This window comes from Phytophthora ramorum, assembly GCF_020800215.1.
Source record: "Phytophthora ramorum isolate Pr-102 chromosome Unknown Phyram_PR-102_s0001, whole genome shotgun sequence".
Lineage (NCBI taxonomy): Eukaryota > Oomycota > Peronosporomycetes > Peronosporales > Peronosporaceae > Phytophthora > Phytophthora ramorum.
The window spans coordinates 5,507,890-5,534,666 of record NW_027150647.1 but is presented as its reverse complement, the minus strand read 5'-3'; the positions used below and the strand labels follow the sequence as shown (position 1 = coordinate 5,534,666).

At 56.8% G+C, this 26,777-nt stretch overlaps 8 protein-coding genes across 8 annotated transcripts; 3 read left to right on the top strand and 5 right to left on the bottom strand.

Annotated features, from left to right (window-relative positions):
* Positions 1-24: 24 nt before the first annotated feature.
* KRP23_1456 (ATP-binding cassette sub-family B member 10, mitochondrial) lies at positions 25-1,963 on the bottom strand (the record flags this gene model as incomplete). The annotated part of the gene is made up of 2 exons (XM_067885308.1): positions 25-501; positions 590-1,963. The coding sequence occupies 2 exons, from the start codon at positions 1,961-1,963 to the stop codon at positions 25-27; spliced, it is 1,851 nt and encodes a 616-aa protein (XP_067752029.1).
* A 178-nt stretch (positions 1,964-2,141) lies between these two features.
* On the top strand, positions 2,142-6,791 carry KRP23_1455 (Kinesin-related protein 3; the record flags this gene model as incomplete). Its single annotated transcript, XM_067885298.1, has 3 exons — positions 2,142-4,071; positions 5,085-5,155; positions 5,220-6,791. The coding sequence occupies 3 exons, from the start codon at positions 2,142-2,144 to the stop codon at positions 6,789-6,791; spliced, it is 3,573 nt and encodes a 1,190-aa protein (XP_067752028.1).
* Positions 6,792-6,893: 102 nt separating this feature from the next.
* Positions 6,894-8,831, bottom strand: KRP23_1454 (Tigger transposable element-derived protein 6; the record flags this gene model as incomplete). Its single annotated transcript, XM_067885287.1, has 1 exon — positions 6,894-8,831. One exon carries the CDS (start codon positions 8,829-8,831, stop codon positions 6,894-6,896), a length of 1,938 nt encoding a protein of 645 aa, XP_067752027.1.
* A 5,073-nt stretch (positions 8,832-13,904) lies between these two features.
* On the bottom strand, positions 13,905-14,603 carry KRP23_1453 (Protein PDC2; the record flags this gene model as incomplete). The annotated part of the gene is made up of 1 exon (XM_067885276.1): positions 13,905-14,603. One exon carries the CDS (start codon positions 14,601-14,603, stop codon positions 13,905-13,907), a length of 699 nt encoding a protein of 232 aa, XP_067752026.1.
* A 722-nt stretch (positions 14,604-15,325) lies between these two features.
* Positions 15,326-17,031, top strand: KRP23_1452 (Diatom spindle kinesin-1; the record flags this gene model as incomplete). Its single annotated transcript, XM_067885265.1, has 4 exons — positions 15,326-15,375; positions 15,446-15,708; positions 15,772-16,062; positions 16,139-17,031. 4 exons carry the CDS (start codon positions 15,326-15,328, stop codon positions 17,029-17,031), a joined length of 1,497 nt encoding a protein of 498 aa, XP_067752025.1.
* Positions 17,032-17,207: 176 nt separating this feature from the next.
* On the bottom strand, positions 17,208-18,724 carry KRP23_1451 (putative inorganic phosphate transporter 1-6; the record flags this gene model as incomplete). Its single annotated transcript, XM_067885253.1, has 2 exons — positions 17,208-18,431; positions 18,497-18,724. 2 exons carry the CDS (start codon positions 18,722-18,724, stop codon positions 17,208-17,210), a joined length of 1,452 nt encoding a protein of 483 aa, XP_067752024.1.
* Positions 18,725-19,158: 434 nt separating this feature from the next.
* KRP23_1450 (uncharacterized protein) lies at positions 19,159-19,794 on the bottom strand (the record flags this gene model as incomplete). The annotated part of the gene is made up of 1 exon (XM_067885242.1): positions 19,159-19,794. One exon carries the CDS (start codon positions 19,792-19,794, stop codon positions 19,159-19,161), a length of 636 nt encoding a protein of 211 aa, XP_067752023.1.
* Positions 19,795-22,425: 2,631 nt separating this feature from the next.
* Positions 22,426-26,544, top strand: KRP23_1449 (ABC transporter G family member 31; the record flags this gene model as incomplete). Its single annotated transcript, XM_067885231.1, has 1 exon — positions 22,426-26,544. The coding sequence occupies one exon, from the start codon at positions 22,426-22,428 to the stop codon at positions 26,542-26,544; it is 4,119 nt and encodes a 1,372-aa protein (XP_067752022.1).
* Between the last annotated feature and the right edge of the window lie 233 nt (positions 26,545-26,777).

The following is a 26,777-nucleotide window of genomic DNA, read 5'->3' as shown; positions in this document are numbered from 1 at the left end:
GTACCCATCCTTAGCATGCTGCATCTAAAGCAATGGAGCTTGGTTGTGGGCCAGGTTGTAGAACTTCGTGCCTTCTTGGTTGAGCTCAGAGAAGGTGCCCGTCTCAGCAATGACACCCTCCTCAAGCAGAATGATCCGGTTCGCGTGCTTGATCGTGTTCAACCGATGCGCGATGATGAACACAGCCCGGTTTTCAGCCGCTGACTCAAGTGCACGGCGGATCATATCCTCGCTGCGGCCGTCAAGAGAGCTTGTAGCCTCGTCGAAGAGCAGGATGTTCGTTTGCTTGTACAGCGCACGGGCAATGGCAATGCGCTGCTTCTGACCGCCGGACAGCTCCACACCCTTCTCGCCCACGAAAGTGTCGTACTGGTTAGGCAGCTCCATGATAAATTCGTGCGCGTGTGCCTCCTTCGCAGCAGCAATTAGCTGCTCCTTGTTGTGCACCTCAGCACCGTACATGATGTTTTCAGCAATGGTGGACGCAAAAAGCGACGGCTCCTATACGATTAAATACACACACACAGCAACAACTCGTCAGTATCCTGCGGCGAGATCACACGCACACCAAACCGCAAATCAAACGAACCTGGTTGACAACACCAATTTGCTTGCGCAGCCACGACGCCTTCAGCGTGGCAATGTCAACGCCATCCAGAGTCACCGAGCCGCTCGTGGGCTTGATGATCTTCGACATGAGCGACGCAATCGTGGTCTTGCCAGAACCGCTCTTGCCGACGATAGCCACCACCTCGCCAGGGTTAATCTCCAAGTTCAGGCGGTCGAGCACCACGATGTCTGGGCGTGACGGGTACGCGAACGACACGTTGTTGAAGCGCACGTGGCCCTTCACGCTAGCAAGCGTTCCCTCACCATCAGTAGCAGGCGGAAGCGACAACAAGTCGAACAGCGCCTCGGACGACATACGTGTTTTCTTCATCTCGCTCAGGCACGACGACACGCCCGAGAACCCAAGACCCATGAAGCCACTGTACAGCGCGAACGACGTGAGCGTTCCGATCGTAAGCTCCCCGGAACCCACGAGCGATCCGCCGAAGTACAGCACCGAGAACAGCGAGCAGTTCACCGACAGCGACAGGCCGCCCATGAACATACCACGGGCGCGCTTGGCACGCTTCGCATTGGCCAAGATGCCCTTGTTGATCTTCTCAAAGTGGTTCAGCTCGTCCTGCTCCGCCGAGAAGAGCTTGACCGTGAAGATATTGTTCAGTCTCTCTTCAGCTACGCCCGTCATGCCTGCGACCGAGTTCTGGTGCTTCTTGGCCAGGCGGCTTGAGAACTTGCTGAAGAGCATGGCTCCAGTGCCCACCAGCGGCAAAATGCCGAGCGACACGAGCGTCAACTTGGGAGAGATGGTGAGTAGCATGCAGGAGGCGCCCACGGCCGAGTTCAACGACCGGTAGCCATTGGACAGCACGTCCACGACGGCGTTGGCCGTCTGCTGGCAGTCTCCGCTGAGTCTCGTGACCAGCTCGCCCACCTTGCGGTTGTTGTAGAAGCCCATCTCCTGCGACAACAACACCCGGTACAGTCTGCGGCGAAGCTTGGCGGCGATGCGTTCGGCCACCATGCCGAGCGAGTACGTGCGCAGGAACGAGCCCATTGATCCCGTGACGAACGTGACGAGCACCACGACCACGAAGCCCTTGCGGCTCAGCCCGCCGGGTGCTGGCTTGCCCGACGCCACGTCGATGGCCTTGCCCATGATGCGCGGGAACACGAGGTTCATGGCCGATGCCACGGTCATGCCGGCCACGCCCACGGTCAGCGGCAGCTTCTCCTCCTTGGTGAGGCTCAAGATCCAGCCCACGTTGGACGGCTCCTTCTTCTTCTTCGCGTCTTCCTTGAGGGGCTTGGACGCCGGCGTCACTGCTGCAGCGCTGAGCCCACCGTCGTACGGCGCGCTCAGCTTCTGCATCAGGAAGGACCTGGGCGGCAGCATGACCCCAACTTGACCTGATGCGAAGTGAATCAAGACGCATCGTGTCTGTAGCCCGCACCACACCTCATTTACACAAAACCTATCATCTATCATACCATATTCTCTCACATAGGATATTAGATCTGCGGTAGCGCATCAACCGCTCCTCGTCACTACGCTCGCTCTGCGTCCGTGTACCATGCAGCGCGGGTGGCTTCGCGCGGCGCGAGTGGCGCTGACTACTCACCAACACGCATCTTCTGCTGTCCGCACGCTCTCCGCGTCTCCGGCGCTCACTGCAGCCTCAGGATCCGAGCGCAAAACTGGGCCCACTCGGCGCAAAGCCAGCTCGACACCCAACGCAGGACGCCGCAGGGCTTCGCGCACGCAGGTGATCAGCGACATGGAAGCGTTGGTGCACGAGGCCAAGCGCGGCCGTTTCCAGCCTAGTATGGATTATCTGCGTCGAGCCAGCGCCGTCCTGCAGCTCTGCAAGTCCAGAGAGCAGTGCACGGCCGCCATCCCACTCTGCCGCATCGTGGAGAAGGCCCCGGACACCCACGGCAAGGCGGAGATGGAGTGTGTCAGGGTCTACCAGAAGGCAGGCCGGAACCAGGACGTCGTGGCATTGGCCGACAAGCTCGTGAGTCAGGACGTATTCCTGCTGAATCCCGCTCTTGCCAGTGCCATTCAGGCCTGTGCGGGACTGGGAGACTTGGACAAAGGCTTCAGGTTCTTTGACGCTGCAGTGCAGCGAGGCTCCATCCCGAACTTGGGCGTGTACTCGGCGCTGCTCGCTGTCGCAGGCGCCGCGGGAGATCCGCAGAGAGTGCAGGACGTGCTGGACCAGATGCAAGAAGCGGGCGTCGAGATGAACGACATTACGTTCCACAACCTGATGAGTGCATATGCTCGCGGGGGACATGTCACCGAGGCCTTCGCTCTGTTTGGCAAGATGCAGAAGCAGGGCATCCCCGCGGATGAACACACGTACGCTATTCTGATGGATGCACACGCCGAGAATGGCGACTTCGATAGCGCCAAGGGCCTGATGGACGAGCTGAAGAATACGAAGCTGGAGCCCAACCTGGTGCACTACAACATCTTGCTCAAGGCGTGCGGTAAGGTGAGCAACTTGACGTCGGCGTTCCAGTTGTATGAGGAGATGAAGGAGCGCAAGATCCAGCCGGATCTGGTGACGTTCATTACCATGATGCACGCGGTGTACCATGGTGAGCTGGGTGAAATTGACCAGAAGAAGGTGAAGGCGGCCCTCGTCGGCATGGGTCTGATGGGCGCTGCGTTCGTCCCGTTCATCAACTATGAAGAGTACATGATGACGACGCTTTTCTGCGGCAGTCTTGTGGGGTCGATGGGCTTGGCAGCGTATATGAACCCGGACGGTGTTATCCGCGCGCTGTACCCTAACACTGACGAGCCGCGTGATGATACCATTATCGAGGCTTTCTTCCGGCGACTGCGCGAGGAAGATCACTGCGGGAGATCGATGTATCTGTGGCGTGAGATGCTGAAGTTTAACGTGCCGGCGGATCGGCGTGTGTACGACGTGCTGGTGCGCACCTGTGTCCGCAAGCGTCACCCGGAGCTGGCATATGAGGCTGTGTTTGAGGAGAAGCTGCCGGTTATTGACAAGGAGGGCGCATTCGTTTTGTCACTCCCTACCACGCTGAGTCTGCTGCACTCGCTACTGGCGCAGAAGCGTGTGAACATGGCGGACACTCTGTACGATGCAGCGCGAAGCCACAAGGTGTTCGACAAGGTATATTCCGAGAAGGGCGATGCGTATGTGTACGATATGCGCTCGTTCCTGAACGAACAGGTTCGCAGCTACACAATCATCAAGTTGATGGACGAGCTGCGGGCCAAGGTGGACTCGTCCAAGGGTGAGTTCGTAGCTCCCAGCGTCCAGTTTTTGGTTCAGCACGGATATGAGCTCCTTGATCGCCTCGACGCGGACAACTCCAGTCTTCGCACACTGTTTTCGATGGATGACATGACTCGCGTGGGCGCTTCAGGCGATAACAGCACGTTCGCGCACTACTACTTCCGGTTGTCGGTGCCCTCTGAGCGACTACAGGCATACTTCGAGACCACACCCGCAAACGCAGGTAAGGAGCGTCGACTCTGAAAAGTGCTGTGAGGTGACGACAGGGGTTGTTGGGGACAACAAGGAGAACACTCCCTGGTAAGTTTTGATTTTACATACGGCTACGCTTCGCAGGAACTCAAGGCCACTGAATAGACTACCGGCGTGTGCTCGGTTTGCCTATCGTCGCTGTTTGTCCAGATTGGAGTTTGTGAATGCTATCCGAGTTAATGCCTTGTATTTTTAGTGGTGTTCAGCGAGGCAGGGTGTCAATGGCAAGCGGTGGGATTCAGGTGAGCTGTCGAGTGCGCCGGGAGTACGATGCCAGCATTGGAGTATGTTCGTCTTGCGTAAGTGTGGATAGCTCAGCACGCCGTCTAGTGGTACACCCTTCGATGGCTATCATGAACGGCAGTGGCTCGGCTCCTTCGCGGCATGAAGCTGAGTCAGTCAATGGAGGTTCGGCATATTCATGCTTTGATGGAGTATACGCTGGCCAATCAACCCAGGAAGAGGTGTTCGAAGCGATCGGCCGGCCATTTGTTGCAGACTTGCTGGGTGGATACAACTGCACCATCATCGCGTACGGGCAAACAGGTAGCGGCAAGACATTCACAACTGTAGGAGGTGGAACACCTGGCACTCGCGGGCTCATTCCGCGTGCCATGGAATCAATCCTAGAGGGGATGGCGCGGATTGACCCAACCGAGTACGATGTGGCACTCACCGCAAGTTTTGTTGAGATCTATCAGGAAAAGTTGCGCGACTTACTACTTCCGCATAGCTCAAGACATTTGCGGCTTCGAGAGGATAAAGAACGCGATGTTCGCGTTGAAGGAGCAAGCGAGATTGCTATCTCAACGGTGGCAGGTGGGATGGCAGTGCTGTCGAGAGGCAGTGCCCAAAGAGCGACAGGCTCAACGCTCATGAACGCAGACTCCAGTCGAAGCCATTCTGTCTTGATCCTTACTTTTACCAAGAAACATATCACAAGCGGTACCAATGTGAGAGGTAAACTGTTCATCGTTGATTTAGCGGGATCGGAGAAAGTTCAGAAGACAGCGGCGACGGGAGTCCGGATGGAGGAGGCCAAGCATATCAATCGGGTAAAGTTGTATTTGCAAAGCTAATCGATGTATCTGCCTCGCTAACACACGATGACGCGCTCAGTCTCTTTCTGCTCTAGGAAATGTGATCAATGCATTGACAGACGAGAGGGTCAAGCACATTCCCTATCGGGACAGCAAGCTGACACGTTTGTTGCAGACCTCGCTAGGAGGCAATGCAAAGACACACCTGCTGCTCACATGTTCTGCCAGCAGTTTACACCTTGAGGAGACACTGTCGACTTTGCGCTTTGGTTCCCGAGCCAAGAACATTCAGAACTCTCCTCATATAAACAACGAAAATGTTGGGGCTGCGGCAGAATACGGCGAGCTGCTGACGACGTTACAGACCAAGATTGAGAACTTGCACAGCTACATTCGCCAGCTGGAGATGGCTCGATGCGGGACTTGCAAGTCGAGAGGATCGACGCTTGCTCTGGATTCTAGTCCACAAAATTCATGTGAAGCAGCCACTGCGATGAATACGAAAAATGAAATAGCAGCTCCAGATCCTGCTACCTGTCGCGATGAAGACCCAGCGCACGATGCTGATGCAAGCATTCTTGATGTGGAAGGCTGTGACTTAATCGCCGACGACTTGATGCGAGCAGAAATGCAAAGCTTGAGGAAAGCTCTTACCAGCATGATGCGCGACCACGAGGCACAAGAGCGCGCTCACACTGTAGCACGAACGATGATGGAGGTGAACGGGCAGCAGCTGGACTCCCGCCATCGAAGCCAGGAGCAAATTATTCAGCAGCAAGAACTTGAGCTGCAGGACGCATTAGCGACGATTGCTCGCCTGGAGAAGGAGATGGAACTTCTGGGAGAAACTACTCGCGGGATGAGTGCGGAGCTGCATCGACTGCGGGGACAACAAAGTCAGCAACAAGCTGGCGAAAGTGCTGAAGCGGAAATATTGCGCCGGCATTTAGACGCATCGATGAAACTTGCGAAGCAGCTTCAGTCAAAGGTGACAACCTCTCGACAGGAGCAAGAAGGTGTAGTTGACTTGAAGGCTCGTTTGGCGAGCAAAGAGCACGAGTTGAGTTCACTTCGCATCGAGGTAGAGCTGCTTCGTTCAAAGAGGCTACCAGTTCCGGTACCAAGTCCGCACCGAGCTCCGCAGACACGACCTGTGACGGCTGTTGAATTCAAAACACTAGCAGCCACGAGCTCAGCTTCTCGGGGTGAGGCAAAGCATCTTAATACGGGCGTGAACAACATCCAAAACTGGTGGTCGGGTACTATGGATGAGCCTCTGCCTCGGAACCAGGAAGAGAGTGCAGCGGTGCCTGATAAACGTGTCCGTGAGAGTGTGCTTCCATCTCCAGTATCTAAAACCCCAGGAGCAACGCAAACAGCGAGCTTTGACGACCACGCCAGTAGAGACTTGCTTCCTCCTGCCGAGAACTCAATGAATAGAGCGTGCAACAGCGCCAGCTCAATGACTCGGCCATTCCGAGCTCGACTTGTAGGGCTGCTGAATTCGCTCGAGGAGGAGACGACCGCATACCGAGAACTCGTGGTAGAGACGAAGGAGCGCGCAGTATCGCGTAGCGGAAGTAGAACACGATGCCAACTACCCTGTCTTGATTTACCAGCCTCGAGTGGGCCTCCGCCAACAGCATCGTAAGTGAACGCCTCATTGCTGCGTTAAGATGAATGAATATGTAAAGAGATAACTCGGCCCGAGCCGTACACACCTGCCTACCATAAGCTAACCGTATGCGCAGGTTTATATGGTGAGCGTCGTGTTGCTGGCGTTGTCGAACCGCAGGCTGAGCTGCTTCTTCTTGAGAAACTCGATGACGCTCATCAGCTGCGGGTCTCGTGCGTCCGTGCCAGTGCGTTCCAGGTAACGAATGACGTCGCGGAAGGACTTGAGCTGCTCCTTGGCACTGACTGGCTGAACGCCGGGGTGCTGCTCCTCGTCGGCGCTCAGGTGGTCGCCGCCCACGGCCGCCACGACTGACGCAGTGTCCGGCACGCGGAACTCGTCATCGTTCTCTTGCGGATCTTCGATCATGTCTTCGTTGAGACGCTTGTGAATGTCGTTCTCCCAGCGGGAGTTCACCAGCACCTTCGTGTTCACCACACCGCTAAGCTGCAAGCAGTAGAGCAGGCCCCACAGCTCCTCTTCCACGTTCTTGTCGTCAGAGCCGTCCATGGCAGAGTCGAAAGCAAACGGCGCCGCAACGCCGAGTGGCTTCCAGGAGTTCACGATCATTTCCTTCGAGGTCTGCTGCCAGGAATCCACAATCCAGCTCATCGCCTGAATCTGCGTCACGTGGTAGACATCCGAGAGTCCGTCCTCAACGTGGTCGATGGCCAGAGTGAGGTGCTTGAGGCGGTACTTACCCTTGAACGAGGACAAGATGCCGCCCCGCATGGGCTGTACCCTCATGCCCAGGTGCGGCGCGAACATGACCACGCGCACGTTGGAGAGCGCGACGCAACCCAGCACATGGGACGGCGCGTTGTCCATGAGAAGCACCACGTTGCGGTGCGCGCTGGCCATCCGCGCGTTGAAATCGCGCAGCCACTGCTGGAAGATGAACACCGTCATGCGCGCCTTGCTGCTGCAGACGTAGTGGTACCCCAGCTGGGAGATCGAGGCCATCTTGATGTTCTTGGGCGGCACCACATTACCGATAATGTAGGGCTCCATCAGGTCCGACGCGTCCGCGTTCACCGCGAGCAGTACCGTGAGCCGCGGCTCCTCGGCCAGCATCGACTGGGCTTCATCTCCCTGCACCAGCTTGTTGGGCGACGCGCGGAAGAAGAGGCCCGTCTCGTCCACCGTGTACACGTCGCTAGGCACGTAGTCGCGCAGCATCTCCTGGATCTGCTCGAGCGTGAGGTCCACGGACACGGGCGGCAGCATGTAGTTGGGGTCCACCGAGAGTCCATTGGGCAGCATATTACTATTGCCGTCCAGGATGCCCCCATAGGCGGCGCCATCCTTGCCTGAGCCTGCGCCACTGGCAGCTGCGGCCTTGTCGTTCTGGAGGTTGTTCGTCCGCTTCATGAGTCCGTGGCGCGCCTTGAACGAGGCCAGCCAGCCGTTGGAGAAGCCCAACTTGCCCTCGAGCCCCATCTGCTTGACGAGCTCGCGGCCCTTGGACTTGATCATGTCGCCCGTGATGTTGCCCTTGTTCTGGCGCTCCATGACCCAATTGGCCAGCACCTGGTCGAAGTGCGCGTGCCGCGTGGGGCGGATCGTCTTGCGCTGCGAGCCCAGCACGCCCAGCACGTTGTCCTTGAACAAGTGCTCGTGCTTGAGGATGTTGCTCATCGTGGGCTGCGTGGGCGCGCGCTGCAGGTTGAACTCGAGCTTGGCCCAGCGGCACAGGTCCTTCTGCGTGATCTTGGGCGTGCTGCGGTGCTTCTCGCAGATGCGGCGCTTCTGCTCCACCGTCAGGTTGCCGTGGCCGTCGGCGCGACGGCGGCGCGGCTTGCCGATAGGCTTGCTGGAGGCCGCGGGGCTCACGCTGGAGGCGGTTGAGGCAGCCGCCGCCGCGGCCGCCTGCTGCGCGGCCTGCACCTGCGCCTGCACCTGCTCTTGCTGGGCCTGCATCTGCTGCGCGAGCGCCGCGCTCGTGGCCGCCGCCCCCAGCCCCGACGACAGGAGGCCCGCCACGTCCGGCACGTAAGTATTAGGACTCGAAGGCATCGCGGCGCCCGATAAGTTCTTGGGCGTGTGGCGATAAGTTCTCGGGAATCTTGGCTTTTGGGAGAATGCGCGCGAAGTTTGTGAGCCCACTTGGTCTCAGTATGCAATACTGAAACCAAGAGGGGAGAAGTTCAAACGAAACACTCAAAAGTAATGTCCGCTCCTCGAAAGTATTCACCGGTAAAACCGCCAGACCGTCATTCTTGTTGCGGAGTGCTGTGCACTGGTTCCCATCGTTGACGCTGTGGCAGTTAGTGTGCATGTGTGGGTTGTTTCTCCCGAGCAAGCACGGAAAAAGGTGCTGGAGGTTTTCCCACAGTTGTGGAATTTTCCCGAAGAGGTTGTCCACAACAGTTAAAACAGTTAGTTGAGACCAGGCGAGAGGAGAAGACAGGTAGTGACCAGACAGAGAGAAACTAACCCGAGCTGCGAGCTCTTTCCACAACAAAATACCAAGTCTCTCACAGGAAGCGATTGCTACCTGGTCAACCGCTTGCAAGTTCGTTCCTTTACTCTGCGCACGCGACCGCCGTTCGCGTCTGGTTATGAGCCCAAACCTGCGCAAGTAAGGAACGCTTGTGATTCAGCCACGATGGCTGCTGCGAAGAAAGAAGTGAAGGAGCTGAAGGACGAGAGGAAGGTCATTCCACCGTTCGATGGAAATGACTTTGAAGTGTGGTTGGAGCACGTCAAGTTTAAGATACAGCGGAAGAAACGTTGGCAGTACTGTGACAAGGATGTAGCGGAACCCGAGGAGAGCAAGCAATCGGATCATGACGACTGGGTGAGCAACACGTCGCGGGCGAAGGAGATTTTATATGAGTCGATGACGAACCAAATAATGAAGACGGTAAAGTACGAGTCGACCCCATACCGTGTGATGGAGCGTCTGAAAAGGCGATTCATGGGAAAGACTTACCTGAAGTATGCGGAGGAGAGGACGAAGCTCATCAGACTCCATCTCGAGCCGAAGGGCAATTTGTCGGATCACCTGAGTGAAATGCGTCGTTTGATGGAGACTATTTCGGTAGTTGGCAGACCCGTTGATGATTACGCCAAGCCAGCAATTCTGGTTGGATCCTTACCGCGTGACTACGACAATGTGGTTCAAACTTTTCTTGCAAGTCACACAACACAGAATCCTGATGACCCGCCGAACTACGAGCAGCTGGAACAAGCCTTGGAGATGGCGTTCGATCACACGCAGAACCGGAAGGTAGAAGGGGGCAGAGGCAACGATGAAGACAAGGCCTACTTCACCACTAGTGGTCGTGGTCGTGGACGAGGTTCAGGACGAGGTGGACGAGGACGCGGCCGTGGCCGTGGCAGGGGCGGTCGTGGTCGCGGTTATGGTGCAAGGTGGAGGTCGTGGCGCTGATCGCGGCCAAGGCAGTAATGAGACAAAGGGTAGTGGAGGCTGCTTCCACTGCCATGCCACTGGCCATCAAGTACGCGAATGTCCATTCTTGGGTAAACGTCCGCCGTCGGATGACCAAAGCAGGTCATCACAAAAGCGTGTTAAGCCAAGTGAAGGGAAGAGTGCCAGCAGTAAGAGTCGTGAAGCTAATGGAAGTGATGACAGTGCTTATGTTGCGATGAGCTTGATGAAATTGGAGAAAAGAACCGCTGATCTTGCTCGTGATGGCTGGTACTTGGATTCTGGAGCCACAAGTCACATGACAAACCAAAAGGATGGGTTTGTATCATTTACGCCTTTGAGTTCGACGGTGCAAACTGGAGGCAACAACTGGCTCGAAGTGGTTGGTATTGGAGATATGGGGATGGAGTTAGTTACTTTGGCCGGCAGATGCAGGGTGTTGTTGCGTGAAGTGCGATACGTACCAGAACTGCAATGCAATCTGTTCTCGGTAAGCAGACAAGCTTCACGCACATTAGCACCTGAAGAGCGCATTCGATGCCACTTTGATGAGGCAGACTATGCTGATGTGCTACTGCAATCGTGCCGGGCAAAAGCGTACAAGGATGACACAAGTCTCTACTATTTACCTCTTGAACGTGCAGCGAATGTAGTGATGGTATCAATGGCTGACGGAAAGGAGCAGTTGGAGTTGTGGCATGACCGACTTGGCCATCCAGGACGCAACGCGTTCAACGCGTTGTTTCGACACGCGCAGTGGCCGATGAAGAAACTTGACCTACGCTTGCCGGAATTTTTTTTGTGTGAGTCGTGTGTCAAGGGCAAGCTGACTAGGAAGAGCTTCCGGTCGAGTAACAACGCGCCATCTCGTGAGTGGCTAGTAGAAGAACGAGCGCATTCCGACATGTTGGGGTCCGTACGCAGTGAGTTCCTACTCCGGAAAGCGCTATTTTGCTACGTTTGTCGACGAGGCAAGCCGCTTTGTGACTTTGTTTCTGCTAGCAGAGCGCTCGGAAATCTATGAAAAGTTTGAGATCTACTACGAATACGTGAAGACTCAACTCAACGTGCGTATGAAGGACTTGCAGATGGATAATGCTGGAGAATACCAAAACCTAGGGAGTATCTGCAAAAAGAAATACAGGATGAGGTGCACCTCAACAATCAAGCACACACCCGAGCAGAACGGTGTGGCTGAAAGAATGAATCGGACGATAACGGAGCGCATGCGATGCCTCCTCAATCATTTCCCGTTGCCGCAAGAGTTGTGGGCTGAGGCAGCGGTCACGGCAGCCTACTGCGTGAACATCATGCCGAATTCGACGAGGTACCCTATGCTGTGTGGTATCGGGAGCAACCTCAGTATTCACGATTGCGCACATTCGGCTGTGCTGTGTTAGCGTATGTTGATAAAGTCGAGCGACGAAAGATGGACTCCAAGGCTCGAGAAGCCATATTTGTTGGCCACAGTCGTGAGAGACGAGGATATCGGCTGCTAGACTGCAAAACGAGGAAGGCCTACTACAGCCACACCGTCGTCTTTTATGAAAAGAAGGCAGGCCGAATCGCGGAAGGAGCGACGCCAGTATTAGTATCTGACATCCTACAGCAGTATCTTGGTATTGACAGTGCCACAATGGAGACCATATCATCCATGCTTGACGAGGCCCATGACGAAGAGAGCTGTGATTGTGAATCCAGCGCCCATGAAAATGAACACCAGAACCTGCTAGGTGGGGCAGATGGTGCAAGTAGTACTAGGTCTGGTGGGCCATCGAAAGTACCCGGCGTGATGGGGCCGTGGTTGCTCAGAAACGAAAGCGATCTGAGGACGCACTGGGTTCTGTAAAAGTGCATGGCACTGGACCACAAGAAGAGAACCGATCACAGGCAGATCACCTACGAGGTGAAGACGTGCCTTCTGATGCAGTGATCGACAAACCCAAGCGCAAAAAGAGAAAGCGCAGTGGTAGAAGCCGAAAGTTGAGTCAACGGCATGCATCAAATGATGAATCGCCGACCGTTGTGCGGTTTTCTTCCCCGAAGCCTCACGAGATGGAGACCGTGAGCTCGGAGATGGTGCGGCCAAGCAATGACTCTAGCACGGATGGTGTAGAAACCTCCCCTTTTAGAGCGTTGCGAGAGTACGTGCCTCCAGAAGGTTCAAGTACGAAGGACTACCCAGTAACACGGAGTGGTCGTACAAGCAAACCGCCTTCCTGGTTTGGCGATTACATCTATGTTGCATACTCGATCACCAACTATGAGTACGTGAGTGCTTCATCATCATGGGAGAAAGCCCGTGGAGAAATGCAGCGTGAAATGGCAAAGGAACAAGCTCTGGCATGGTGGCAAGATTACTGCTGCCTAACTAAGGGTGTCGTTCATGAACCCGAGATGATAGGCGAGGCCAGGGAAAGCGAGTATTCCGTGCAATGGAGCCACGCTGCTCAAAAGGAATATGATGCCTTGATGAAAAACGGAACTTGGGAGCTTGTTCCACGAGCAAAGCACATGAAGGTGCTGCGAAATCGTTGAGTTTTTCGTGTCAAATATCTTGCAGATGGAAATATTGAGAGATTCAAAGCAAGATTGGTGATAAAAGGCTTCATGCAAGTCTATGGCATTGATTACCTGGAAGTTTACTCCCCGGTTGTTCGTTTGGAGTCGCTGCGAGTACTGTTGACACTTGCAGCCGTGTGGGACTATGAGGTCCACCAAATGGACGTGACTACTGCCTTTCTAAATGGCAAGATTGACGTTGAAGTATTTATGGAGCAGCCAGAGGGATTCGAAGTGCCAGGCAAAGAAAATTGGGTCTGTCGTCTGCTCAAGAGTCTATATGGCTTGAAGCAGGCACCGCGTGTCTGGTTCCAACTGCTGAAGTCCTTTCTGGAAGAACAGGGCTTCACGCTTCTGAAATCGGAAGCCTGTGTTGCTGTAAAGGTCATTGATGGACAGTTGTGTTCATCCCGCTGTACGTTGACGACCGGACCTGTTTGCCCCCAACATGAAGCTCATCAACGAGATGAAGAGAATGCTTATCGAGAGGTTTGAGATGAAAGACCTTGGAGAACTACACTATATCCTAGGATGGGAATTAACACGCAATCGGCAAGAGCGAACTATCTTCATCAGTCAAAGAAAGTATGCTAAGGAGAAGTGCAACGGATGCAAGACGCCAAGTACAACAGATATGAAGTTGACGAAGGGCATGTGTGCTGCAGATGCCGATGGGAGGCAGTTGATGAGTACCAAGCCGTACAGATCTGAAGTAGGAAGTCTGATGTACTTGATGCTAGGTTCACGTCCCGATTTGGCCTGGTTTTGTTCGTGAGTGCAGCCAGTTTCTGGAGAATCCGGGTATTCTGCATTGGCGAGCAGCAAAGCGAGGGTTAAGATACCTTTGTGAGACTCTGGATTGGGGGATTCGTCTTGGTGGATTCGAGTGGACCGACCAGAAGTTGGATCACCACCTGCAAGCGTATGCTGATGCCGACTTCGCTAACCGAGTTGATGACAGAAGATCAGTGGCAGAGTATTTGACGAAATTTTGTGGAAGTACAGTATCATGGAGTAGTCAAACGGAAAAAAACAGTCGCTCTGCACACAACCGAGGCCGAGTACATGGCCTTGAGTCTTATTGTACAAGAAGTTGTGCACCTTCGGCAGATGCTCAAAGAACTGCGCGTCCCTCAGAAGGTGCCGACAGAAGTGTTTGTGGATAACGAGAGTGCCAAAAAATTAGCGAGCAACCCATTTTTCACCAGCGATTTGGAGAAGCCCAACTTGCCCTCGAGCCCTATCTGCTTGACGAGCTCGCGGCCCTTGGACTTGATCATGTCGCCCGTGATGTTGCCCTTGTTCTGGCGCTCCATGACCCAATTGGCCAGCACCTGGTCGAAGTGCGCGTGCCGCGTGGGGCGGATCGTCTTGCGCTGCGAGCCCAGCACGCCCAGCACGTTGTCCTTGAACAAGTGCTCGTGCTTGAGGATGTTGCTCATCGTGGGCTGCGTGGGCGCGCGCTGCAGGTTGAACTCGAGCTTGGCCCAGCGGCACAGGTCCTTCTGCGTGATCTTGGGCGTGCTGCGGTGCTTCTCGCAGATGCGGCGCTTCTGCTCCACCGTCAGGTTGCCGTGGCCGTCGGCGCGACGGCGGCGCGGCTTGCCGATAGGCTTGCTGGAGGCCGCGGGGCTCACGCTGGAGGCGGTTGAGGCAGCCGCCGCCGCGGCCGCCTGCTGCGCGGCCTGCACCTGCGCCTGCACCTGCTCTTGCTGGGCCTGCATCTGCTGCGCGAGCACCGCGCTCGTGGCCGCCGCCCCCATCCCCGACGACAGGCCCGACGACAGGAGGCCCGCCACGTCCGGCACGTAAGTATTAGGACTCGAAGGCATCGGTGTACTCCAGAGTGGTGTGGAGAGAGTGGCGTTTTCCGCTGCTGGCACAAAACTTGGGAGCGCGACAGTACTTTGGACGAGCTGGCTGGTGGAGTTCTGGGCAAGTGGCATTTCTCCAGGTGGAGGGACCTGGAGCGCCCGACATCGTATTTTATCACTAAGTTCGTAGTTTATCACTAGCTCCGTTTGTTATGGATAAAATCGCCTGTGAAACTTGATGAGGTTGACAAATTCAGAGCGAAAAGTTTATCAAACCTGTAGAAACATTTGCCAAGCAAATATCCATTTCCACAGGTTTAGCAAACCACCGCTCTCAACTTGTCGATTACACCATACTTTGGTCAAGTAATTCTGAAAACGAATTTTTGTTCCGCTCTGAATTTGTTCATGCCATCAAATCTCGAAGGTTACCTTGTTAAATGAATAGAATATTACATTTTGGCCGAGGGCCTCTATAAAACCATAGTGTTGCAAATTGAGAGCGGACGGGAAACCGCTCTGAATTTGAAACAGCGGTGATCCCACTTGGTCTCAGTATACAATACTGAAACCAAGAGGGGAGAAGTTCAAACGAAACACTCAAAAGTAATGGCCGCTCCTCGAAAGTATTCACCGGCGAAACCGCCAGACCGTCATTCTCGCCGGCAGTTGAAGAAGTGGATCCGCCACTTCCGACTTTGCGTCGCAGTGGACAAGTGGCTCTCAGGACAGGCAGGACAATGGTGCCGGACCGACAATGGCGCGCCGCGGGCGAGAACATGGACAAGCGGTGCGCGCCCAAATGCAACAGTATATACGTAGAGACGTGGGTCTAACCAACCATTGGTCTGTCTGCCCAGCACGGCGCGGAAGGTGCACGCGACCGACTTCCAGCGCACACTGCGCCAGCTACGCACGCAGTACCTGCAGCAGATGCAGAGCAAGCTGAAGGACGGCGGAGAAGAGGATGAACAGAGCAGAGAGGCGCTCGGCAGCGACCACATGCACGTGTACGTGCGCAAGCGGCCGCTGCTGCCGCACGAGCTGCACAAGCACGAGTTCGACGTGATCACGGCCGTCGGCCGGCGCGAGATCGTCATTCACGAGTGCAAAATGTACCCTGGTACGAAGAGCTTTTAGTGGGGAGGTGCTTGGGGGCTGATGGGTGCTCGCTCGCTGTGTGTAGATATGCGCCACAAGTACGTGGTCTCGCACCACCAGCGCTTCTCCACGTGCTACGACGAGAAGGTCGACACGGAGACTGTCTACGAGGATGCCGTCAAGCACCTGCTGCTGCACGCCATGCAGGGCGGCAAGGCGGTGTGCATGATGTACGGACAAACGGGATCCGGCAAGACTTACACCATGAGTGGGCTCTTCCAGTACATCTCGGACGACCTATTCACCGAGGCGGTAGGCAACGTGGACTTTGCCGTCTCTGTCTCGGCCGTGGAAGTCGCAGGATCCAAGTGCTTTGGTGCGGGGTTATGGAGAGGTTTGATTGCTTCTTACTGTCGTTAACGGCTGCTATTGCTTCGTATTGTGGGGTGCAGATCTCATTCGCGACCGTGCGAAGGTGCTGGTGTGCGATGACGGCGAAGGCAATACGAGCCTGGTCGGCACGACAGAAGTGAAGGCCGACTCGACCAACTCGCTGTTGGAGGTGCTGGAGGGTGTCAAGGAGTTGCGCACAACGGAATCAACAACAGTGAATCACCAGTCATCGCGTTCTCACCTGGTGTGCTACGTTAACCTGCGCCATCGCATCCCCAGAAGCGAAGATCTGGGAGAGCTTTACGGACAGCTCGTGCTGCTGGATCTGGCTGGCAGCGAACGCAACGAAGACTCGTTCTACCATGACGCAGCGCGGAGAAAAGAAGCGATCGAGATCAACAAGAGCCACCTGGCGTTGAAGGAGTGTGTTCGTGCAATTGGGCGTGAGGACAGCACAGGTTTCGTGCCTTATCGCGCTAGCATTCTCACTCGCATCTTGAAGAGTTGTCTGTGGAGTATGAATTCTCGGGCCAGTGTGATCGCCACGATATCGCCGCTGTCAATCGATACTGAGCACACGTTGCACACATTGCTCTGTGCCGGCCAGATGCTCGAAGACGCTCCTCAAATCGGCACGGATCGAGTTGATGTGAAGGAAGCAGGTGAAGGTGAAGAAGAGCGTATTGTTCCGATTCGCGAATGGGACAACGATCGAGTGAGGAACTGGATCTGCTCAGTGCGCAAGGGCAGATTTCAAAAGTTTGCCGACAACGTCAATAGCTCCATCGATGGCAGGATGCTCACTCGATTCACGCATGCTCGGTTCACTCAACTGTGCGGCGGAAACAGCCTTGCTGGAGGGCACTTGCTGAAAGCATTCCGAGATGAGATGACTAACCAGGACAAGACATTCAAAGCAAAACGAGAGCGCAATGCTGCTCGCCGCAAGTAAGACGACGTACGATGAAGTCTTCCAACGGCAACTTACAGGTGTGTGGTGCTCTGTCACGTGGATGCATTAATACTCGCTGCGCTCGAACAGATCGACGTGCAAGGTGAAGATCGATATATAATAGCATTGTTACGCCAACAATAGTCCAAGCTGTGTCTAGCAGTCTAAGGCCCGCCTTAGGCTGTGTAGTGCTTCGTGGGGATGAACTTGTAGGTCACGAGTGCTCCGAGCAGAGAGACCGTCGCACTCAATGCCAGAAGATATGATACGCCAAAGCGAGCTTCGATGATACCAAAGGATGCTGCCCCGACCGCAGCACCGAGCTTCCCGACCGCCGCAGCAACACCATTCAACTCCACGCGCACGTCTTCCGCGAAAATCTCCGCGGGGAGGCAAAAGGTGCCGACGTTCGGTCCAAAATTCGAGAAGAAGAACGTGAGTGCGTACATGCCGAGCAGCAGTCCCCTGAACGCCAGTAGTTGTTCGTAGAAGACCCCGAGTGTCAGGAAGAGCAGCGCCATGACGACGAAGCCCATGATCTGAATCGTCTTGAAGCTGATCTTGCCGACAATAAATACGGTGAGCAGGTTGCCCGGCAGTGCGATGGCCGCCACAACCAACGAGCAGAGTGCGACATCAGCAAAGTGGTGTTTATCCAAGCCGTACGTGTCCTGCAGAATAATAGGCGTGAAGATAACATTCCCGTAGAAGGAGATGTCGAACAGGAACCAGCTAGCGCAAGCGCCAAAGAGTTTGCGCTGCAGCGAGGTGCTCTCTTGCACCTTATCCCACAATTTCGATTTGCAGGTCACCTCGGAATCCATCCGCTTGAGCATGATCGGAGGGGTTATCGGCGACGGAGGTGAGTCCTCCTTCACCTGGAAAGCTCGTCGCAGTACGAACAGTCCCGGGAACGCACCGACAAGTAGCAGAACCCTCCAGCCGATCGAGTGCTGCGCATTCATGCTCAGCATGATGAACGCCATCAGCGGGGCGAGCAACTGGCCGATGCCCTGGAAGCTAAACACCGCAGCCACCACTTTGCTCTTCTTCAACTCATCGTCATCGTCCGTCGACTCCACCGCGGAAGCCGCCGACAGCGGGTAGACACCTCCCACACCCACTCCCAGGACGAACCGACAGGCTGCCAGTACGTGGTACACCGAGTCGGTGCCCCACGGCAGCACTGCACTCGCTACAGCGCCCAGAATGGACAGCAGGAGCGTGAGGATCATCCCCTTCCTGCGTCCCATGACCGCCCCAACGTAGCCGAACGTGAGCTGCCCCACAATGGCCCCCACCAAGGAGCACGAGTCCACCGTGGACCGCAGCTCCGGACTTGAGTTGGGGTACGACCGCTCCAGCATCATCAGCGCGTAGTTGATCACCGCCAAGTTGTACTGCACACAACAAGTGCTCGGTCAGACACACGCCAATGCAAACCTCCATGGATATAGCCACGTACTGCTGCGCTGAGGTTGGCGATGGCGGACACCAAGATCTGGTCGCTCACCACCTCGTCATTGGCCTCTTCCAGTGGCACTTCCGGTGTCGTACTGCCGTACCCCATCTGCCGATCTTTCACCACGAGGAGATCCATCACTTCGGACGAGCTGCTCGCTTCCGTGCCGGACTCGTGAGGCGCCACCTGGTTGGCGACCGGCTCCGCCTGGACGCGTCTTGACTCGCGCATTGGCTAGAGGGGCGATGGAGATCCGATTCCTGACTGGGTCGGAAATGCCGTCTGAGGTGCTCATTGGTCGGTTACGCTGCAACCGCTGAATCTTCCCATCCATCCCGCGGCGGTATACGAAGTGCGGAATGCGTGTGAATGCGCGTATCGACAGCAATGCCTTTGTGCTCAAGCACCAGTGCATTCGCATGCGTTTTTTTACAGGAGTAAGTTGTATTCTAGGCGGAGAAGGCAGCTATTCACCACCGTCCCGTTTTGAAGATGTTCGTTTGGGATTGGACTCATCCGTTTCACAAGTCAAAGGTGTCTAGGCATCAGGGCGGGGACAACAAATATGTATTGAGCGGCAACTTGGCCACCAAAGAGTGGTGAGCGAGATGGTGACTTCAACTTGGCCACGCTGAGTCATTGGTACCAACGTTATCACGATGAACCTAATACATGTAGAGCTCCTCGCTCAGTCGTCGTTTCGGCTTGGAGCTTTTGATCCACGGTCGTGAAGGGAGGAGTCTTGACAGTCTGCCTTTGCCATTCGTGGACTCTCGTGAGGGATGGCAGAACTCGGTCGCGCTCTCCAGACTGACCTCCGCGTACATGCATTCGTAGCCGGTGTTTTCGACCCCAGGCTGGTTCTCCATGCCGTTGTAGTGGTTGTTATCGAACTGGTTGGACGGTGGCTGGGACGATGAAGCGGACTCCTTGGACTGTCCGTGCTGGGATCGAGATGGTACGCCCTTCGCCACGGTCTTTCGCAGCTGGGAGATAGCCTGGCGAGTCGAGTCGCGTACGTGTAGCTTCTTGGCACGTGAGGTCACAGCGGTCCGAGCGCTGTGAAGACTAGACGATAGCGATGTGAGCCGCGAGCTGCGTGTCATGTTCTTCTTGTCGACGTGTGTGTTTCGACGGCGCGACTGGGCAGACGTGTCTTGCTCTTGCTCTTGCTCGCCATAGCCGTCGCCGAGATCGAGGTAGTTTTGGCCCACGTCCCCCGTGTAGGCCAGGATGGACGGGTTCTTGTGAAGCTGCTCGCGTTCGTGGAAACCGAGCACGGAAGATATCTTGGGCGCCATCCTCACCTCAATTCAGCAGATGTGAAAGTGATCTACTGGTCTACTGGACTTTCACACACCGAGGAGCAGACAGTGCCGTCGGAGATTGTGCAGTGAGGAACACGTCGGGATGCATCCTCAAGACAGTTGAAGAGGAGGATGAAGAAGTTGACACTTGGTCTCATGTCCTGCAACCCCCACACTGCCAAAACGGAAAATAAAACGCCAGAGATTCCAAACCTGCTGCTTTCAAGTTGAAAATAGCAAGCAAGAAACACCACCAAGCTCGTCTTTGAGATTCCTGAGATGGTATGTGTTGAAGTGAACAGCAATTGCGTATGAAAGCGTGGAGTTGCAGCGACTACAGTACAACATGAGTTTCTTCTCTCATCGACGATTGCTGGCCAAACCACAGACAAGATCATGCTCAATAGGTTACGATGCAACGAGTTGGCTATTCGTCGGTGCACTGCGTACTGCGAGCAGATGGATACACGTATCCATCCGACGGTCCTCGAGGCGTTCACCTCAGCGTCTTCCTTCGCCAGGATAGCTTTGCCCGATAACAAGACATGGTGACGAAGTTCTGGACCTTCTTGCATTACTCGCCCACGAACACCGCTTCATCACCTACTTGTACATGTAGCAACAAGTGGTAGAACACGTCGGACGAAGGCTGGTGGATCGTGAGCTCGATGACCCAACTGCGGTTCTTGAGGAAACGCCTTAACGGCGCACGCCCTCGTACAACATCACGAGTTTTTTTATTTCTCTGATGCTGGCAGTCGTGTTCGGCCTCGATTTCATTGGGAATAGTTACCAGACGTACCAGGTTAATTCGAGTGTTGGCATGATCTTCACGACGACGCCGTTCATCGGCGTCATCTTGTTCACTAGCACGTTGCCTCTCACAGCCGCAGAGCGTCCGGCGTTCTATCGGGAGTACCTGATTACCCCATGAGTCTGTGAGCTTTACGGACTGCGGCAATGAGGAACAACACCTTGGAAGTGAGCGAAAATGGTGGCTCGGAGTTGGCTTGCCAGCAACTGGAAGATGCCCCCGCCGCGCTCGGCCACACCACCGTGAAAGGCTACGTCGAGATGAAGCACTCGAAAGCCTGGAGCAACTTTGGCTACGCCCTAGCGGTGTTCCGACTAGAAAATATAAGCCAGTCGTTGTATTCGTCACGAACAGTAAAATGAACACTTTCACCAGAGCTTTCCTATCTGGTTGTTTGCTATCCTTCCATTAAACTCTGTGCTTAAGATCACGTCCAGAGCGCCCAGCCGCACGACCACAGCTCGCCAGGTGTGCGCGGTGCACTGTAGCTGGCCGCAACGAGGACTTCTGCGGCGATGCGCGCACATGGAGACGAATTTCATTTGAGGTCTGAAGCTGGAAACTGAAGATCGGATCGTATCCTTGAGACAGTCGGACCAAGGATACTGATCCGTCGACTGCACCGCGTCGACACTTTGCATGCTGACTTTCGACAACCGCGCGATCAGAAGTTAAATCCGACAAGAGAAGCAGCAGCACTGGACCTGCGAACGTCGGGGCTAAAGCGCGAAGGCCGAGCTTCGGTCCTCGGAGGAGCCCTTTGGACCGCGTGCGTCTGCAGCGCCCACATACTGAGATGACCCATTCATCCAGCCCGATCCACCCACTGCCGCGCTCCGCCTCAGAGCCAAGCGCACCCCTCCACTCATCCGCGTTGGGCTTGGCGAAATTGGCGTCCAGCTGGCGTGGCAGCCACAGGTCGTGAGCACAATCATCGCGCTCAACGCGTACATGAACGTGGCGGATTTCGCTCACCAACGAGGACAAGCGCGCTGATGACAAAAGAGTGTTGGTCACGCGGAAGTGGCGCGCAAACCGCCGCGGTACCGCAAATGGTCGGACCCAGCGAGGCTCCTGCTTTAGCAACGCGAGCGAGCGCGTCCTCGGCGTGAAGCCTTACCGCATCAAGATGCACATGGAGCTCCTGGGCAAAGGCAAACTCGCTGCTCCGAAGTCGGAGCATCAGCGACGTCAGCACATCATGAGATGCCACCACCGGCGACTGTCGATTCTTAGCGGAAGGAGCGGATACAAACGGCAAGTCACGCGGTAGCACCGGGCATCTCCGCGTAATATCTGGCACCCGATTGCTCGCACAATCGTCGTGTCGCACCGCCGAATGTCCCGCACTTCCTTTTGACAGCGGACAGCGGATACTGCCGCCACCAGCGTCTCCACTGCTGCAGGCTCGAGTGCGCGTGCTTCAAACGCAGCCACAGCAGCCTCGATACGATCGATCGATGGCTGCATGCATCGCCGGAGAAATGGCCCCACGTCGGTGTCCATCGCTGTCCGTTTCGACAGCGTTTTGCCAGTCACCCGCGCGGCGATTAGGGGAGTTGCGTCAACCGCACTTCTTACAGTATATCCAGCCTGTGTGCGCGCAATCCGGCATCATACGCGCGTGGATATTACGCGCGAGCGAGCGGCTCCATTCCTCTCTCTCTTTGTCTGGCGGTACGTCGGTCGTCGCGCCGCCCCGTCGGGCGAGGTCAAGTGAGCCTGCCATTCCTGAATTTGCTCGACGAGAGCGACACCGACCGCCTTCACACAAAAGAGCCGCTGCAATTGCGCTCGCGTCGCTGTCTGCCATGTCGACGACCTCGGACCAGAGGACCCCGGGCCACGAGTCCGGCGCGGCGCTCATGGCGTACGGGCCGGAGGTGCTGCACGACTACGTGGCGTCGCGCTTCGAAGCCGCGCTGGGCCGCACCATGCCGCAGATGGAGGTGCGCTTCACCAACCTGTCCATCTCGGCCGACGTGGTGGTGGTCGAGGAGGACGAGAGCAAGACGGAGCTGCCGACGATCTGGAACACGGCCAAGAAGGGCCTGGCCAAGTTCTCGGCCAAGAAGCACGTGGTGCGCAAGGAGATCCTGCGCAACGCCAGCGGCGTGCTCAAGCCGGGCTCCATCACGCTGGTGCTGGGCCAGCCCGGCTCGGGCAAGTCGTCGCTCATGAAGGTGCTGAGCGGCCGCTTCCCGCTCGAGAAGAACGTGACGATCGAGGGCGACGTGACGTACAACGGCGTGACGCAGGCCGCCATCATGCGGCGCCTGCCGCAGTTCGTGGCGTACGTGACGCAGCGCGACAAGCACTTCCCCACGCTCACGGTCAAGGAGACGCTCGAGTACGCGCACCGCTTCTGCGGCGGCGAGATGTCCAAGCGCGCCGAGGACAAGCTGTCCAAGGGGACACCCGAGGAGAACAAGGCCGCGCTCGAGGCCGCGCAGGCGCTGTTCGCGCACTACCCGGACGTGGTGATCCAGCAGCTCGGCCTCGACAACTGCCAGGACACGATCGTGGGCAACGGCATGATGCGCGGCGTGTCTGGCGGCGAGCGCAAGCGCGTCACGACTGGCGAGATGGAGTTCGGCATGAAGTACGTGACGCTCATGGACGAGATCAGCACGGGCCTCGACAGCGCGGCCACGTTCGACATCATCAAGACGCAGCGCAGCATCGCCAAGAAGCTGCAGAAGACGGTGGTGATCGCGCTGCTGCAGCCGGCGCCCGAGGTCTTCGCTCTGTTCGACGACGTCATCATCCTGAACGAGGGCGAGGTCATGTACCATGGGCCGCGCGAGCAGGTGGTGGCCCACTTCGAGAGCCTCGGCTTCAAGTGTCCGCCCGAGCGCGACGTGGCCGACTACTTGCTGGACCTGGGGACGAACCAGCAGGGCAAGTACGAGACGGCGCTGCCGTCGGGCTTGGTGCACCACCCGCGCCTGGCCAGCGAGTTCGCGGAGCACTACCGCCGCTCGTCGATCCACCGCGACATGCTGGCGGCGCTGGAAGCTCCGTACGACCCGCAGCTGCTGGAGAACGTGAGCAACGACATGGACCCGATGCCCGAGTTCCACCAGTCGTTCTGGGACAACACGTGGACGCTCATGGAGCGCCAGAACAAGGTGACCATGCGCAACACGGCGTTCCTCAAGGGCCGAGGCCTCATGGTCATCATCATGGGCCTGATCAACGCGTCCACGTTCTGGAACGTGGACCCGGTGAACGTGCAGGTGCTTCTGGGCGTGCTGTTCCAGGCCGTGCTGTTCCTGTCGCTGGGCCAGGCCTCGCAGATCCCGACGTTCATGGCTGCGCGCGACATCTTCTACAAGCAGCGCGGCGCCAACTTCTACCGCACGGCGTCATACGTGCTCTCGTGCTCGGTGTCGCAGGTGCCGCTGGCAATCGCGGAGACCATCGTGTTCGGTCCGCTGGTGTACTGGTTGTGCGGCTTCGTGTCGTCGGCTAGCGCGTTCATCGTGTACCTCATCATGCTGATCCTGACCAACTTGGCGTTCGCGGCGTGGTTCTTCTTCATCGCGTCCATCTCGCCGGACCTTCACGTGTCCAAGCCGATCGCCATGATCACGATCCTGTTCTTCGTGCTGTTCGCCGGCTTCATCGTGACCAAGAGCCAAATGCCGGACTGGCTGGTGTGGATCTACTGGATCGACCCGATCGCGTGGTGCCTGCGCGGGCTGGCCGTGAACCAGTACCGCTCGTCCGTCTTCGAGGTGTGCGTGTACGAGAGCGTGGACTACTGCACGGACTTCGGCATGTACATGGGCGAGTACTACCTGTCGTTGTACGACGTGCCGTCCGCCAAGACGTGGATCGTGTACGGCATCATCTTCATGATCGTGGCGTACGTGGTGTTCATGTTCCTGGGGTGCCTGGTGCTGGAGTACAAGCGGTACGAGAGTCCGGAGCACACGATCCTGACCAAGAAGACGGTGGACGAGAACGAGGCTGACGGCTACGCTCTGGTGGCTACGCCGAAGAAGAGCAAGTCTCCCGCCAACGGCGAGGCGTTCGTGGTGGAAGTGAAGGAGCGCGAGAGGAACTTCGTGCCGGTGACGGTGGCGTTCCAGGACTTGTGGTACTCTGTGCCGGACCCGAAGAACCCGAAGGAGACGCTGGACCTGCTGAAGGGCGTGAGCGGCTTTGCGATGCCCGGCTCGGTGACGGCGCTGATGGGCTCGTCGGGTGCTGGCAAGACGACTCTGATGGACGTGATTGCCGGCCGCAAGACGGGCGGCACGATCACGGGTAAGATTCTGCTGAACGGCTTCGAGGCGAACGACCTGGCCATCCGCCGTTGCACGGGCTACTGCGAGCAGATGGACGTGCACTCGGAGGCGTCTACGTTCCGCGAGGCGTTCACGTTCAGCGCGTTCCTCCGCCAGGACAGCAGCGTCCCCGACAGCAAGAAGTACGACTCGGTGGACGAGGTGCTGGACCTGCTGGAGATGCACGACATCGCGGACCAGATCATCCGCGGCAGCTCGGTGGAGCAGATGAAGCGCCTGACGATCGGCGTGGAGCTTGCTGCTCAGCCCAGCGTGATTTTCTTGGACGAGCCGACGAGCGGCTTGGACGCTCGCTCGGCGAAGCTGATCATGGACGGCGTCCGCAAGGTGGCGGACAGCGGGCGCACGATCGTGTGCACGATCCACCAGCCGTCGACGGAGGTGTTCTACCTGTTCGACAACCTGCTGCTACTGAAGCGCGGCGGCGAGACGGTGTTCGTGGGCGAGCTGGGCGAGAAGTGCCGCAAGCTGGTGGAGTACTTCGAGTCGATCCCTGGCGTGACCGCTCTTCCGAAGGGCTACAACCCCGCGACGTGGATGCTGGAGGTGATCGGCGCCGGCGTCGGCCACGCTGCCGGCACGACGGACTTCGTGCAGCAGTTCAAGGACAGCGCGGAGCAGCGCATCCTGGATGCGAACCTGGCCAAGGAGGGCGTGACGATCCCGTCGCCCGACTACCCGGAGATGGTGTTCACGAAGAAGCGCGCTGCGAGCTCGTGGACGCAGGCCCGCTTCCTGGTGGTTCGCTTCCTGGACATGTACTGGCGCACGCCTTCGTACAACCTGACCCGCTTCGTGGTGACGTTCCTGCTGGCGCTGGTGTTCGGTCTGCTGTTCCTGAACGGCGGCTACACGACGTACCAGGGCATCAACGGCGGCGTGGGTATGGTGTTCATGACGACCTTGTTCAACGGCATCGTGTCGTTCAACAGCGTGCTGCCGATTTCGTGCGAGGAGCGCGAGTCGTTCTACCGCGAGCGCGCGGCGCAGACGTACAACGCGCTGTGGTACTTCGTGGGCTCGACGCTGGCGGAGGTCCCGTACGTGTTCGCGAGCGGGTTCATCTTCACGTTCGTGTGGTTCTTCATGGTGGGCTTCACTGGCTTCGGCACGGCGCTGCTGTACTGGGTGAACATTTCGCTGCTGATCCTGCTGCAGACGTACATGGGCCAGTTCCTGGCGTACGCGCTGCCGAGCGTGGAGGTCGCTGCTATCATCGGCGTGCTGATGAACTCCATTTTCTTCTTGTTCATGGGCTTCAATCCTCCTGCGAACGCCATCCCGAGCGGCTACAAGTGGCTGTACGCGATCACTCCGCAGCGGTACCCGCTCGCCATCCTCGGCTCCCTGGTGTTCGGTCAGTGCGACGTGGACCCTACGTGGAACGAGAGCACGCAGGCGTACGAGAACGCTGGGTCTCAGCTCGGCTGCCAGCCTGTGACGGGTCTGCCGGTGTCGGTCGAGCACACGACGGTGAAGGGATACGTGGGCTCTGTGTTCGGCATGTACCACTCGGACATGTGGACGGACTTCGGCTACGTGTTCATCTTCATCGCGGTGTTCCGCGTGCTGGCGCTGCTGTCGCTGCGCTTCCTGAACCACCAGAAGAGATAAGTGGTGGCTGGATGGATAGTATCGGGAGTGGCGGAATGGCTACCTCCCTTAGACAAAAAACAACTTTTGAACAAACAAATAAACTACTTCGTAACTTAGACCTCAACGAACACGCCTCGTGTGTACTTTGAAAGCTCCGCTTTCTGCTGTCGTTTGCTGCTGTAGGTACATGTAGTACTTCGATGGTTGTGTGTACTACTGTGGTATGAGCTTGTACTCTGCATCTTGCTGCT